Consider the following 15,225-nt stretch of genomic DNA (forward strand, 5'->3'; position numbering starts at 1 on the left):
AGCTCTGCTGCATTGTTCTCCCTTCCTACAGGATCACGTGGTGTTAGTGAGGACGGACAACACAGTAGCCAAGTCCTACGTCAACAGGCAGTCCAGGACGGGGTCTCGGGCTCTGGCCTCTCTTGCGTTTCAGGTGGGGTGTTGGGCGGAGTCTGACCTTCTCTCTCTTTCAGACACCTATATTCGGGAGAAGGACAATGTTCAGGCAGACAGCCTCAGTCGCAATTTTCTTTATTACCTCGAATTCTGTCTGGCCCCTGGTATTTTCACCAAGATTTGGCAATGGTTCAGCACTGCTCAGGTTGAACTCTTTGAATCCAGGGCTAATTCCCTCCTTCCCTAGTTTTTGTACAGATTCCCAAAACAAGGTTGTTGGGGGATCGATGCTTTGTCCCACCCTTGACCCCAGGTGCTTTTGAAAGCCTTTCCTCCTTTCCCTCCTGTTCCTCGGCTTCTGGCCAGAGTTCGCAGGGATTCAGTTCCTCTCATTCCAGTGGCACTCTTTTGGCCTCCGATGAGTTGGTTTCCTCTGTTGCGTCTGATGTCAGCAGTGGCAGAATTAGTTCTCCCAGTCCATCCTTGAGCTCTCCGGACACCCATTCTTCCCCCTTTCACTTGACTCCGGATGTGTCTGACAGTTTGGCTCTTCAAAGGAGGAGTTTGACGCCCCAGGGTCTTTCCGCTCCTGTAGCTATTTCCATTCAGAACTCTCTTGGAAATGTTCCACTAGGAAGGCTTTTGCTTATCACTGGTATTCCTTAGTCCAGTGGTGTAGGGGTTTTTCTTTAGATCCAGTCCTGCCTCTTCGGTTCTTCAGTTCCTTCAGGATGGTTTCCAGGAGGGTTTGGCTGTTTCCACCTTAAGGGTCCAATGGGCTGCTATTAGGGCCTTTTGGTTTACCTGAACTCCATCCCTTGGGTTCCCATCTCCTTAAGAGTTTTTCTTTGATGAAGTCTTAGGTTCGTCCTCTTGTTCCTCCCTGGGACCTGCCTCTGGTTCTCAGAGCTCTTCAGTCTCCTCCATTTGAGCCTTTGGACACTGTGGATTGGAAGTTTCTTTCATTGAAAACTTTTTTTCTGGTGGCCATCACTTCAGCCTGGAGGTTGGATGAGCTGGGCTCTTTGTCCATCCGGCCTCCTTATTTATAGGTGTTTTCCGACCAGCTGGTTCTTTGCTTGGGTCCGTTCTTTCTTCCTAAAGTTGTCTCCTCTTTTCACCGTCACCAGGAGATAAAGTTGCCTTATTTTTTCCAGATCCTGCTACTCCTGAGGAGGTTGCCTTGCACAGCTTGGATGTGTTGCGGGCTGTATCCATCTATCCCTTTCGCACTAAAAGCTTTAGGCAATGTGAGGCCTTCTTTGTGAACTTTGGAGTGCTTCATCTACGTCCACTTCGAATCGCTGGATTCGTTCTTTGATTTCCTTGGCTTATGCCTCTCAGAATGTCTGTTTGCTGAATGGTATACAGAGTCTTTCTACACGGGGCATAGCGGCATCCTAGATAGAGGCTCAGGGGGTTTCTTTGTTGGACATTTGTCATGCTTCTACTTAGGCTACTCCCTATACCTTTGTGTCCCACTAGAGGTTGGATATTCAAGACTTCTTATCCTTTGGGTCTACAGTATTGGCTTCCGTGTCTCATTGACCACCTTGGTCTCCCATATGATGCCTTCTGGTACAATAAAGTTTGTTTTTGCAGTATCTGAAGTCTGTGGCATCTGTGTTGTGGGGACCAGGTTGTTAGGAGTTGGCTTTGGTATATCCTCATATGTATAAGCATTGGGATGAGAAATAGGGTTGAGGAGGTAATGATTTCATTACTTATCGGTAATCTTTCATTTCTCCGAATACCCTGTTTCTCGTACCAATACTTACATTCACTCCCTTCACCTTCCTTCCCGGATCATAACCTGTTTACAACCTGTTCCCTTGGTTTCTTAAGCTTGGGAATATATATGATGTCTTTTGGGCTCCATGGCCCTTTATACACAGAAATGGTAAAGGGCGATTGGAGGAGAGAAGTGGGGGGAGGGTGGGGAGGGTGTGGCTTGCGCAAATAATGTTTTGATTGGGTAGGGCTAGGACACATGGGTCTGAGCAGATGTTGAACACCTCATATGTTTGTACCATAAGTAATGAAATCATAATACAAACACTGTGTTTCCTATATGCTGATAGTTCAGGAAGACGGGCAAATAGTTAATGCCCTGATTATTTACTGGTAATGATTATTAGTTTATGTCTTCCTAAACTTAGTCTTTAGTTTCTCCGTCTTGCATCAAGGACGTCTTAGAGACTTTGCCACATTGTCTGCTTGGTTTAGACTTTTCAGTGAATTCTGTTAGCGGAGACAGACAGATATGAACCTTGCTCTCCTAGGCAGTGTTGTCTAATTTTAACAATCAGTAGTATTTTCAGTGGACTCTCTCTCAAATGGTTGTTAAGGTCTGAAGATTATTCGTAAGTAATCCAGGCATTACTGTGAATTTATGATGATATCTTCAGGGGGTCAAAACATATATAAATTAGATGTGTTTATGATCATTTTTGAGAAGTAATTTGTATACACCTTCTTGACAATTCTATTTCAGTGTACAGCTTGGTTTGTCAGCAATAGGAGGCACAAATTAAACTTTGTTTTGCATTCTTTATAAGCATTATTTTCAATTGTGTTTTAGGTATTCACTTCACATGGACCAACAGTTATCATGCCTACTTGGTTCTGCACGCAAGAATGGTTTTGTCATGTCGGCAAGTTTAATGAGGGAGGTCCGGTAAGTGTTATTGTAAATATTATTACCAACAGTGCATTCTTATGTGAAGAAAAAAATAAAATCATTCAAGACTGCAATAACAGACGTTTAATAAATATGTATAGAAGCAACAATGTCTAAATCTTTTAAGAGCTTAGAATTATTATATTATTCTAAACAATAATATAGGCTCCTCCAGTGCCAGGGCGTTTGCACACACATGGGCTTGAGGGTTTTCTACCATGTTGCTATTAGTTCCTTTAACCTCTTAGCTGCTGGGCCGTTTCCCCCCCCTGTGCTGAGCCCTTTTTTGGCTATTTGGGGTAGTCCGCGCTTAGACCTTCATAACTTTTTGCCCATGTAAGCTATCCATGCCAAATTTGCATCCTTTTTTCCAACATCCTAGGGATTCTAAAGGTACCCAGAGTTTGTGGTTTCCCCTGGAGGAGACCAAGAAATTAGCCAAAATAGAGCAAATTTTTTGTTTTTTTCAAAAAAAAATTGAAAAAAGGGCTGCCGAAGAAGGCTTGTGGTTTTTCCCCTGAAAATGGCATCAACAAAGGGTTTGCGGTGCTAAAATCACCAGCTTCACAGCTTTCAGGAAAAGGCAGACTTGAATCAGAAAACCAAATTTTTCAACACAGTTTTAGCATTTTTATGAGACATACCCCATGTTTCAGCCTCCTTCCAGTTAGTGACAGAAATGGGTGTGAAACCAATGCTGGATCCTGGAAAGCTAACTATTTTTGAAAAATAAACAAAATTCTGAATTCAGCAAAGGTTCATTTGTGTAGATACTATAAGGTTTTCCTACAGAAAATAACAGCTGTAATGAAACAATATTGAAATTGAGCTGAAAACAACAGCCTTTTTTCTTTATGTTTTACTCTGTAACTTTTTCGCGATGTCAGATTTTTGAAAGCAAAATACCGTTATGTCTGCTGGACTCTTCTGGTTGTGGGGATATATAGGGCTTGTAGGTTCATCAAGAACCCTAAGTACCCAGAGCCAATAAATGAGCTGAACCCTGCAGTGGGTTTTCATTCTATACTGGCTATACAGCAATCCATTTGCTGAAATATAAAGAGTGAAAAATAGGTATCAAGAAAACCTTTGTATTTCCAAAATGGGCTCAAGATAAGGTGTTGAGGAGCAGGGGTTATTTGCACATCTCTGAATTCCGGGGTGCCCATACTAGCATGTGAATTGCAGGGCATTTCTCAAATAGACGTCTTTTTTTACACACTCTCTTATATTTGGAAGGAAAAAATGTGGAGAAAGACAAGGGGCAATAACACTTGTTTTACTATTCTATGTTCCCCCAAGTCTCCCGATAAAAGTGGTACCTCACTTGTGTGGGTGGGCCTAGTGCCTGCGGCACAACGTGGACATGCCCCAAAACACAACGTGGACAAATCACATTTTCTCAAAGAAAACAGAGGTTTTTTTTGCAAAGTGCCTACCTGTGTATTTTGGCTTCTTGCTCAGCCGGCACCTACGGAAACGTACCAAACCAGTACTTTTTTGAAAACTAGAGACCTAGGGGAATTCAAGATGAGGTGACTTGTGGGGCTCTCACCAGGTTCTGTTACCCAGAATCCTTTGCAAACCTCAAAATTTGGCTAAAAAACACTTTTTCCTCACATTTCAGTGACAGAGAGTTCTGGAATCTGAGAGGAGCCACAAATTTCCTTCCACCCAGCGTTCCCCCAAGTGTCCTGATAATACTGGTACCTCACTTGTGTGGGTAGGCCTAGTGCCCGTGACAGGAATGGATCACACATGGGTCAATGGTAGTCCTTGCATGAGGGCTGCTGTTAACCCTGGAGTGATCCATTCCTGAAGCAGGCACTTGGCGCATGCACACAAGCGGGGTTGTGTTTTTATCAGGACAAGTGGGGAGGCACTGGGTGGTAGGAATTTTGAGGATCCCTGCACATTCCTGTAGTTTCTGTGATAAAAAAAAAGAAAGGAAAAATTGTGGCTTTAATCAACGTTTCACTTTTGCGGGGTATTCTGGGTAAGGAAACTTTGTTAAATCCAAACACGCCGCATTTACGTGGGCTGCCTTGGGTGTCTAGTTTTCAGAAATGTCTGCGTTTTGTAGGTTTCCCTATATGGCTGCCCAGGACCAAATACTTAGGTGACTGTCTTAAAAAACGAGGCTGTTTTGTGGTAGGTAATTTTAATGTCTCCACAATCCGTTTTGGGTACTTCCCTGTTGTGGTCACTTGCCCACTCACTAAAGTGAGGCAGTTTTTCGCTGGAAACTTAGTGGAACTTGTGGCTCCCTGCAGATCCCTGGGCTTCTGCTCATTGGAATGCAAGGCAAATGCGATTTTTAAGCACATTTTGTGATTTCAAGGGGATTCTGGGTGAAGGAAAACTGGTGAGAGCCACGCAGGTCCTGCACCCTTGGACTCCCCTGGTCTAGTTTGTTAAAGTTAACCCACCACTCACACTGGTTGGTTTTAGCACTTCCAGAAATTATGGTTTCAAAGCATGAATACTTATCAAAGTATCTGAATATTGAAACCAAGCCTTCTGAAGGTGGGCCATAAAGTCGCTTCCAGGCACCAACCTCTTTATGGTCCATTCACACGCCATTCACACACAATAAACAACCCTTTCATATCGCCGGCCACGGGCCCAATCCAATCAATCACTGCACTCACATTAACTTACCGCTGCCAGACAAGGGCCCATCACATTCACACGCCACAGAACGGAATACGTTTGACTACATTTTACCCCCTGTCAAGTAACTGCCTCCTTCTTCCTTAACATTACCAAATGCATGCGGAACAAACCTTTACTAATGACTCCTGTGACAGCCACCTGAGGCTCAGGAAGACATGTTTTTCATGCGCCTTTAACGCACTCTCTGTGCTAAATCCAACTCCTTCCAGTTTGTGGATGCAAGTTGTGGGTGTCCGAGTATGCCGTACAAAGCGATTCCTCGAACTGAGTGAGCATATCTACCTTTGAAACTAAGGGAGACATGCTGGGGATTTCTCTTGATGTTCCCTAAAGAGAAGGTCATAGGCTATGAAAAAGGGTAGTGTTTGGTACACAGGGGAGTCCATGAGAACGTAGCATATTTCCCAGCCAGCATTATGTGCAGTGATGTGACTTTAATGCACTTATACAGCAAACTGAACATCTACTAAATTCTGATGGAGGATGAACATGAAAAGCAGGTCAAACACTGACCTATACAAGTCATTCTCCTTCAGTGCTGGGATGGCACCAACGGGTTTGAATCCATAGGTGTAGATGATTTACATCTGTACTACCTTTACTATCTGCCTTCTACCTGTGCAATAGCCCTGTGAAGGCACACCTACCATAAGCATTCCTTACCTATTCATGTCTCTGTTCTCATCAGAGTCCTGGCTAATCCTGTACAATTGCCAAGTGAACCTATACTAGTTTGTGGATGCAAGTTGGGGGTTTCCAAGTATGCCGTACAAAGTGATTCCTCGAACTGAGAGAGCATATCTACCGTTGAAAGTAAGGTAGACATGCTGGCGAAGAAAGGGTACGCCGTGACAATGTGGCATATGTTCTGTCCACTAGTATATGCAGTAGGGGGAATATAATGCATGTTAATTGAACAGAACACCGACTACGTTCTGATGGTGGATTTAGCTCTCAAGCAGTCCAAAAGGAAGTCCATGATGAAGTAGATGAAGTAAAATTCTGTGGCTCCTTGCCTAACGAAGCAGTGGCCCATGGATGTTCGGTATCCATGCACTGCCACTGAAAGGATTACCCAACAGCAGCTCAACCTCAGTCGATTTCCCAGAACTTTGCTTTAGTATGATACAACATAAAGCAAGTAGGGATACAGAGGCCTGGTTTTGATGGACACTGGGGACAGTAATACCGACTCTCCTGCCGCTTTCCATGCTTCAAACACACTTTACAGCGACGACATGGACGATCCTTTTTGGGTGTTTTAGGAATGCGATCAGCAAAGTGTCGCTCCTGCAGCCTTGCCACATCCTCCAGAACATATGAGGTGGAGGCTGCTGCTGCTTCTGGAGCAGCAGTGAGGCTTTCAATTACAGACAACTGGAAGTCAAGGAAAGTCATGAGTCTTCCTGTGGTTTTCTGACGGTAAACAACACACGCATTATATGTTGCCATCTGAATCAGGTGGGTAAACAGTTTCTTGTACCAAGTGCGAGTTTTACGACACGCATTGTATGGTTGAAGAACCTGATCGTTCTTTTCCACTCCGCCCATGTACTTATTGTAATCAGGTATACAGATGGGCTTGTGGACTTCGGCCATCTGACCCCAAACCGTGATGGGAGAAGTGCTCTCATCACGAATTGTAGTGAGCACGTATACATCACGCCTATCTAAGAACTTGACTGCGAGCAGTTCGTTAGAACGCAATGCAGTACTCTGATTTCTGGAGCTTCTTGCAAACAAGCTCCTGTGGGAATCCTTTGTGGTTACAGCGAACTGTACCGCAGGCCACAGTGCCAGCTTTGTAGAGCTCAGTGAACAGCTCTACTTCTGTGTAGAAATTGTCCACATAAAGGTTATAACCTTTGTAAGGAAGTGGCTGGACAAGTTCCCATACAATCTTACCTGTGACCCCTAACGCGGGAGGGCAACCTACAGGGTTTAGGGTAGAATCCTTCCCTGTATACACTCTCAAGCTGTACACATAGCCAGAAGAGCTCTCACACTGCATGTACAGCTTTATGCCATAGCAAGCTCTTTTGCTCGCAATGTACTGTCTGAAAAGCAGCCGTCCTTTGTACAGGATCAAGGACTCATCGACTGCTATATTCTTTCCAGGAGTATAGATCTCTGGAAACCTGGCAGACAAATGTTCCACGACAGGCCGAATTTTGAACAACCTGTCATGGTCTGGATGGTCCCGGGGCAATGCAGCAGAATTGTCATTGAAATGCAGCATGCGCTGTAGTAGCAAAAAACAATCTCTGCTCATGTATGGTGCGAAGATGGGAGTTACCCAAACCGTGCGAGTCATCCAGTAGGACTGCAAGGTGGGTTTCTGCACTAACCCCATGTTGAGCGTAAGGCCCAAAAATATCTTCAACTCTGCCAGCGAAGTGGGAGTCCACTGGTGTGCCCTAGAACGGGGCCCTAGAGTGCCTCCACGCTCCCTCAGAAATTGGTCTGCATGCAAATTTGTTTGCTGCACAATTTTCTGAAGGAAGTCAACATCCAAAAATAGATGGATGTAGTCGACTGGCAAAAAGTTAGCTGTATCGACTTTACATCTAGCGTCACCAGTAAAAGGTGGAATTTGGGGCTGAACTAAACAGGGGGGCTGCCAAGAGAGCACACTTTCTCTGTGCTTGCGGCCGCAAGCATGTGCTCTCTGGGTTCGGCTAACCCAATGTTGTCCCGCTGCACAGAATGTGCTTGCGAAGGGACAGAGCGGCTGTCGTCATTGTCTCGTTCAGACTCACTGGAAGAGGTGTCATCGGATGGGACTCTGCCGACTGAAAAATCACTCCCGGATTCTGCCCCATTGTCCTCTCCCTCAGATGCTGTCTCAGTATCTGCTGTCTCAGTCTCTGAGCCTACATCAGAACTGTCCTCCATAACCCGAGTTAGGGCTTGATCAGCAGTCATCCAACGAGACGCCATCTCTGCTACTGGCTAAACTGTCCCTCTAAATTACTAACCTACGTAGAAGGCAGATAGTCACAAAATTGCCCGTGGGTATGTTTGTTGTGTACAATAGGAAATGTCGTCACCTTACCTTCGCTTCTTCTCCAATTCTGCAGATTCTCTGGAAACACTGAAAAAACAAAAAATAATGTATTACTTCACCTTACCACATACCCATCATCACAGCCTGCAGCGCTGGTGGCACCCAGTGCGACAGTCATTTTTGGTGCTCTGCCTCCCATTACCTCCTCTTCTAATTCCCTCAGTACCACCCAGCAAAAGTGCCACTCATATCTCCATGGTCCCCCTGGCATAACATTTGTTTTAAAGCGCAGGTAATGCTTGCCTTTACTAATCCATTCAGCTAAATACATATAAATGTATATCCTTTGCAGCAGGCCAATAAACCATCTGCGCTACTTTATGGCAACTGCCACTACAGAAAAGACATACATGCATGCATATACATATATATTTTGTGAACAAGAATCTCACCGCACTCCACGAGGTTCAAATTGACATGTTTTATTGCAAGCAACAGCCACCTACGCGTTTCGACTCTCAAGGAGTCTTGATCACGGTAAATGAGTCCCTCTTTTCTTTCATTTTTTATACTTGCAATAAAACATGTCAATTTGAATCTCGTGGAGTGCGGCGAGATTCTTGTTCACAAAATATTTTCGAGGTTGCTCTCCTCCATCACCGACCACCGGCAGTGGAGTGCGCCGTGCAACAATCTTTTAAACAATTTGTGTTGTGTATATATATATATATATATATATATCTATCTATATATAGTGGTCGAAGGGTTGCTGGGCGGCGCACTCAACTGCTGGTGCCCAGTGACAGAGAAGACCAATCTCGAAATTATGTAATGCCGAAAAATGTCACCGTACTCCACGAGGTACAAATAAACGTGTATTTTATTGCAGTCAACAACCACCAACGTGTTTCGACTAACCAAGGAGTTTTGATCACGGTCCTCGTGGAGTGCGGTGAAATTGTTCAGCATTATATATATATATATATATATATATATATATATATATATATATATATATATATATATTTTTTTTTTCTTTCAAACAGAATATCCGCAACGATCGGGGCCAAGAGTGACAGCGCTCCGTATGTTAAAGACAAGTCTCCATCACTCCAGAGAGTCGTAATGCAGGCATTTACTGGCGAAAAACCCAACGCGTTTCGTAAATAAAAAAATTCCTTGTTCACGGGTGACTTTTATGTATATGTGTGGTTTCCCTGGGGGGGGACCAATTGTGGCTCCCGGAAAACAACACACAAAAGAAAAAGAAAAAAAAAAAAAAATATATATATATATATATATATATATATATATATAGAGAGAGAGAGAGAGAGAGAGCAAGACACTAACTCTACATAACTTTTTTTTTTTCATACATGTGTGCTTTCCCTTGGCAAAGCACTCATGTATAAAAAAGAAAGTGGCCCCATAGAGGGTCACCCTAAGGGCTGACCACCAACAATTTCATTTTTTTTTAATAGAATCTAGTTTTCCCTGGGGGGCCTGACTAGAGTCTTTTTTTTACCCCCAGGGGTCGGCCTGTGTTCGGAGGGCCGACCCCGCCATTTTTTTTTTTATCTGGGAGGCGCGATCGCCCCCCAAAACAGTTATATTTAAAAAATAATGCCCCCACGGGGGGCCTTTTACAAGGGGGCCCACCCCCCCAAAGAAGATCCCTGGTATCTAGGGGCGTTTCCTGGCCATGGATTGCAGCCACGCTGCGATCCATGGCCAGGAAACGGTGCCAGGGAAGTATTGATGGAAAGGGGAGAGTCTCTCCTTTCCATTGATGCCTCCCTGGCATCTGGGGAGGCCGTTTTGGCCTTTTTTCCCCACCGGAGTAGAAGAGGATGCTTACCTGATCCGCTTCTGCTCCGCTGGGGAAAAAATGTGACGTCAGCGACTTCACAAAGGGGCGGGAGGGAGACACGGAAGTTGTTCTGCGTCTCCAATGGGAAAAAAAAGTAATAATAAAACCTCCGGTGCATTGCACCGGAGGATTTTTAACCCCCTCCCTGGTGTCGGCCACTGGTCGTGACCCGCACCAGGGAGGTAGTGTGGACGTCGGCCAGTGGCAGACGCCTACACTTATCGGGTTAAGTACATTAGCCTTGTTGTTTACCCATATAACTAGTTGTTTTCTTTTTCTTGGCTGATTCAGAGCTCTTGACTGGTGCATCAATTCATAAGTAGTCTAATATTTATATAAAGAGGTTCTGGTGACATTTGTAAATGTCACTAAAACCCGGGGAAGGCAATTTAGGGCCATGCCATACATTACAAAGTATGTATTGTTGTATTACATTTTTATTTTGTAATAGTTTGCTTGTAAAAGGTTTTTTCTCTGAAGTCTAGCTATCAATAGACACTGATTCGAATTAGAATTTTTAGGCACACCTTTCATGAATATGTTGTAAATAAGACAATGTGACAGACAGTGGATTAACGTGGTTCTGTGTCTGAATCTTTTGAATGTATCGCATTTACCACATAATTTGACAGACAATTTACATAACTCGTTGATGTCTCAAAAAACTATTTCTAGAGGAAGTTGCTGAAAATGATACTGCCAAAGAGTGTTATACTAAGAATAGAGGGACACACACGTATTTAGTATTTTAATTGTCATCACTCCACTTCTAACTCATGTCTAGAAATCAAGCCAATAGTGATAGAACCCACTGGTTTGTCGAGTCACTCACCCTCTACTGTCCAAATTGTCCCCAACCCTTCCAGAGAGGAATCCTTACCCTTGTTTAAAAAGGACTCTCACCAACTACATATTCTTAGTATCATGCTTCATCATCGAGTCCTCACCTACAGGGTCTGGATGAGGTCAACGTGTAATCCAAAGGACCTCATTTGAGTTTGCGTGGGATCTGAGAATTTTGAAATTGCCTCATGCTTCCTCAACTTAATTGTTCTTTGTTGTAGGGTGTCCACGCAAGATATAAAACATAGGTTATGCTTGTGAGAATTATGAGTGTTCCCCTGCATCTAAAATGTGGTTTACATGTTTAGCCACTTATCTCAGCCCATAGGGTCAGATCCCTTTCCAATTGTAATTTCAGGTTGAAAAACCCTACAGCACCACATTCATTCGGGCATGCCACACTTGCGAACTATTAGGGTACACTGTCCAATTTATTCTTTAACAAACAGACATTCCTTGCTCCATATTATGTTTAGAGGTTAACCGGCCCTATAATGACACATTTAGCAAGGGTCAACATCCATGAACATACAGGGGTTGAGAAGACCAAATAGTTTCATGAATGGACGCTGACCGATGATGAAACTACCTAACTAATGGGATTTAATAAGGTAAATTATTAAGGTTTTGTGCAAGTAAATTCCGAACCTAACTATAATATCTCTGTAACCTTTGTTTTTTAAGTGAATTTAATTGAATTTCAAATTATTATTATTATTTTTTTAACATTTCCCAAGTATAACGTCCCTGCAACCTTTGTTTTTTTCAATGAATTTCTATGTTTTTTTAACGTAAAGTCATTCTCGTTACTCTACGTTAATCCAGCCACTGCTGCACACGGCCTCTGGCGTGACGGAGGTTGCAGGCGACCCCCTATAACCACCCAACCCCACGCTGCGTACAGCCAAAGGCCCTGTGTGTGGCATGGGTTGGCCACAGTGCCCGGCTTTAATAGATTAATTTTTTTTGGAGGGAGGCCGCGCATCCCACCACCACCGGTCAATTTCGGCTACAGGATTCTTAGTTTCACATCCACATCCTGCAGGCCCACAGGCACTACCTGCTGTTCTAGGTGGCCTGTGAGATCTTTCAGTTTAACATGCTCCCATTTCGGTTTTACCAGTGCTGCTCTGGTGCTTACAAAGGTGATAGCAGTAGTCACTGCCCATCTTTAGAGGTCGGAGTTTCAGTATTCCCCATCTCTACGACGGGCTGTTGAAGGCAGGCTGGACACAATCAGTTGTGTACCACCTCCAGACAACGACAAACCTCTTAACATCAATGAGGGTCTCATTCAGCCTTCCTAGGTCTCACCTAACTCCTTTGCAAAGCCTTCCCTTCATTAGAGGGTTGTGTGTTTTTGACCCTTTCCTCCGGACCAATGAGTCGAGAACATTCAGGCTATGATCTTGATGTTTCAACCTCTGTCCTGGATCTCAGTGGGAATGACTCTGATGGTTCTTGACCTATTGGCCTCCTGGCTCCTGCTTGCTGACTATGTAGCACATGCAAGCTTTGCAGTCGGACCTGAGGTCTCAGTGGGCCCATCACCAGAGGAGCCTGTCAGATTCCATGTAGGTGTTGGAGGAGACTAAAAAAGATTTGCAGTGGTGGCTGCTTGACCGCCATTGGACCTGGACTAATGCCAGACACCCTCCCTGCTCCACCCAGAGTTTCAGTGGTGACAGATGCTTTGATTTGGGAGGTCATCTGGGAGAGGTGGAGATCAGAGGTCTCTGGTTTCTGCTAGAGAAACATCTCCACATCAACTTGCTGGAGTTGCGAACGATTCACTTGGCATTAAAGGCTATCCTGCCCAGTATGAAAGGGAAGCTGGTGCGCATTTTCATGGACAATACTACAACAAGCAGGGAGCGGTGGGTCCAAATCCTTTACCTGGAGGCTCTGTGCTCTTGGAGCTGGGTGGATCATCAGGGGATTTTTCTGGTGGTACACTACTTGGCGGGATCTTTAAATGCTAGGATAGACAAACTCAGTTAGCGACGCCTGACAGATCACAAATGGCAATTACATATGGCATCTTCCAGCAGTGAAGAGTACCCTGGCTCGTTCACTGCCACCGAGAATACACATGCTGGACTTTCCCAGAAATGTAAAATCTAAGAGAAAAACCATGTGTTCCTCAGAACCTGAGTAGGTGATCATTATAGTCACACGTGGTTTTGTCGGAGTAAATTATTTTTCATTAACGATCAACACAAGTGTAGTAATGTTATGTATGTAAATAGCATGTGTATTCCCCTTTAAATGAGGCATGTTTATGTTTGAGATGTTAGAATTATACGGCTTTGTGTCGTCTTGGAGTTCAGAATGTTAGAATGAGACAAAGATGAGAAACTGTAAAGACAGGAGCTGTGTATTCCATTTACTGCTCTACTGTGTTGGAGTTTCTTCCTTTCCCTACCTACCTGTCCCTGCATCATTGTTTAATTGAATTCCACAACAAGGCTCGTGGTTTGTTACAATGACAGTGACCCAGCAACCATAGGATGGAAGCAACTTAAATGTAGTCAAGCTTTGCAAATATTTGACAAAGGATGTTTTGGAGCACTTTTTACACTGCACAAGCACTTTATTTGTCAATTTGTTCACAAAAACATCCTGTCCTAACTTAAATGTATTGTTACAGAAAAATAATGTGAATTTGTTGGGCAATATAGATCATGTACACTTTTTGAACAAAACGTGACACTTGTGTCGATCATTAATGAGGTATAATTTATGTGGAAGAGAGGAATGTCATACAATCTTCATGCAAAGATGTCTAAAAAGATGTGAAAGAAATTCTGACAGAACCATTGTGTGACTATATGGAGTAGGAATAGTGATAGTGAGTCAGTAGAACTGTTTCTAAGATGGTTGAACAGTGGAACAGAGTCCCTCCCATTCTTAGATCTTGAGATCAGACCAAAAGGTGAAAAATTAATTACAGAGGTTTGCCTCAAAGCTACAGACAGAAATAATCTACTATCAATAGAGAGCTTTCACCCAAGGGCCCTGAGGGAAAACCTACCATACGCACAGTTCCTGTGCCTCCGTAGGAATTGCTTGGATGTGAGGGATTTAGAGAAAGAGGCAGACTTGCTTAGTGATAAACTAAAGAAGTGATACTACCCCAGCCGGGTGATCAAGAAATCATGTAAAAGATGCAAGTAACTTAAGAGAAGTAAGGGATCTGATATCCTGAGGAAGGTCCACTGACCCTGTGGGGCTAAGGAAGGGCTGAAACATGTTAGTATATGCAGAGAGATGCAAAGGACATTAATGTCCTGATAACTGCCCCAAAATATCGAGTGTTATTAACCCTGTCAGGGGGGCCTAATAATAAAGACTAGAGTGAGTACCCACCAAGATAGTTTTAAATTTTAACTGCACAAGCAGATCCCTGGTAACAAGAGGAGAGTAGACCTTAAAAAATAGATCATTCAGGTGCTTCACCCAGGATTTTGGTCTGCACCTGGGTGTTGTAGCAGGCGCTATGATGAAGCATGCCACTAACTAGTGGGTGAGGGCAGTTTTTAAAAATCCATAGGGTCCCATTCTAAACTTAGAAGGAAGGTTCTGGAAGTTAATTTACCTCTGTCTCCTCTTGTGTGTGTGTTGAATGTAGAAAAGGAGGTAGAGGGCAGAGGGGCGCCTCCTGTCCCCTACGTTTGTGTGTGGACACGATACAGAAGTCCCCAGAAAGCCTTCTTATCATTACCTCTCCTGGCCCGAGTTCTGAAGATCAGGAACAACCAGGTCCAAGTCATCCAAGTGACACAGGATTGGGCCAGAAGAGTATGGTGCCCATTCATTCTGGGCCTGAGCACCTGCTCTTCAATTAGGCTTTTGCTGTGGGAGGATCTTATGCTGCAACAGCAGGATAGGGTCTTGCACATGAACCTGAGCAATTTGCATCTCCATGTAGGGAGATTGAGAACAGTAGTTGAGTTCTTTTCATCTCTTTCCCGAGATTTGTTGATGTCAACCTTTCAGCCAGGCACTCTTTCACTAAATCTGTATATGCAGGGCTCTGGGTCAAGTTTGTGG

The 15,225-nt window shown here is 44.0% G+C and overlaps 1 protein-coding gene across 1 annotated transcript in view; it reads left to right on the forward strand.

Moving 5' to 3' along the window:
• The window catches only part of B3GNTL1 (UDP-GlcNAc:betaGal beta-1,3-N-acetylglucosaminyltransferase like 1), a 1,877,148-nt gene that overhangs the window by 1,244,198 nt on the left and 617,725 nt on the right, over nt 1–15,225 (forward strand). The window contains exon 7 of the mRNA XM_069200350.1: nt 2,678–2,773. Coding sequence (XP_069056451.1) covers nt 2,678–2,773 — 96 coding nt within the window. The remainder of the gene's footprint in view (nt 1–2,677; nt 2,774–15,225) is intronic.

This window comes from Pleurodeles waltl, chromosome 7, assembly GCF_031143425.1.
Source record: "Pleurodeles waltl isolate 20211129_DDA chromosome 7, aPleWal1.hap1.20221129, whole genome shotgun sequence".
Lineage (NCBI taxonomy): Eukaryota > Metazoa > Chordata > Amphibia > Caudata > Salamandridae > Pleurodeles > Pleurodeles waltl.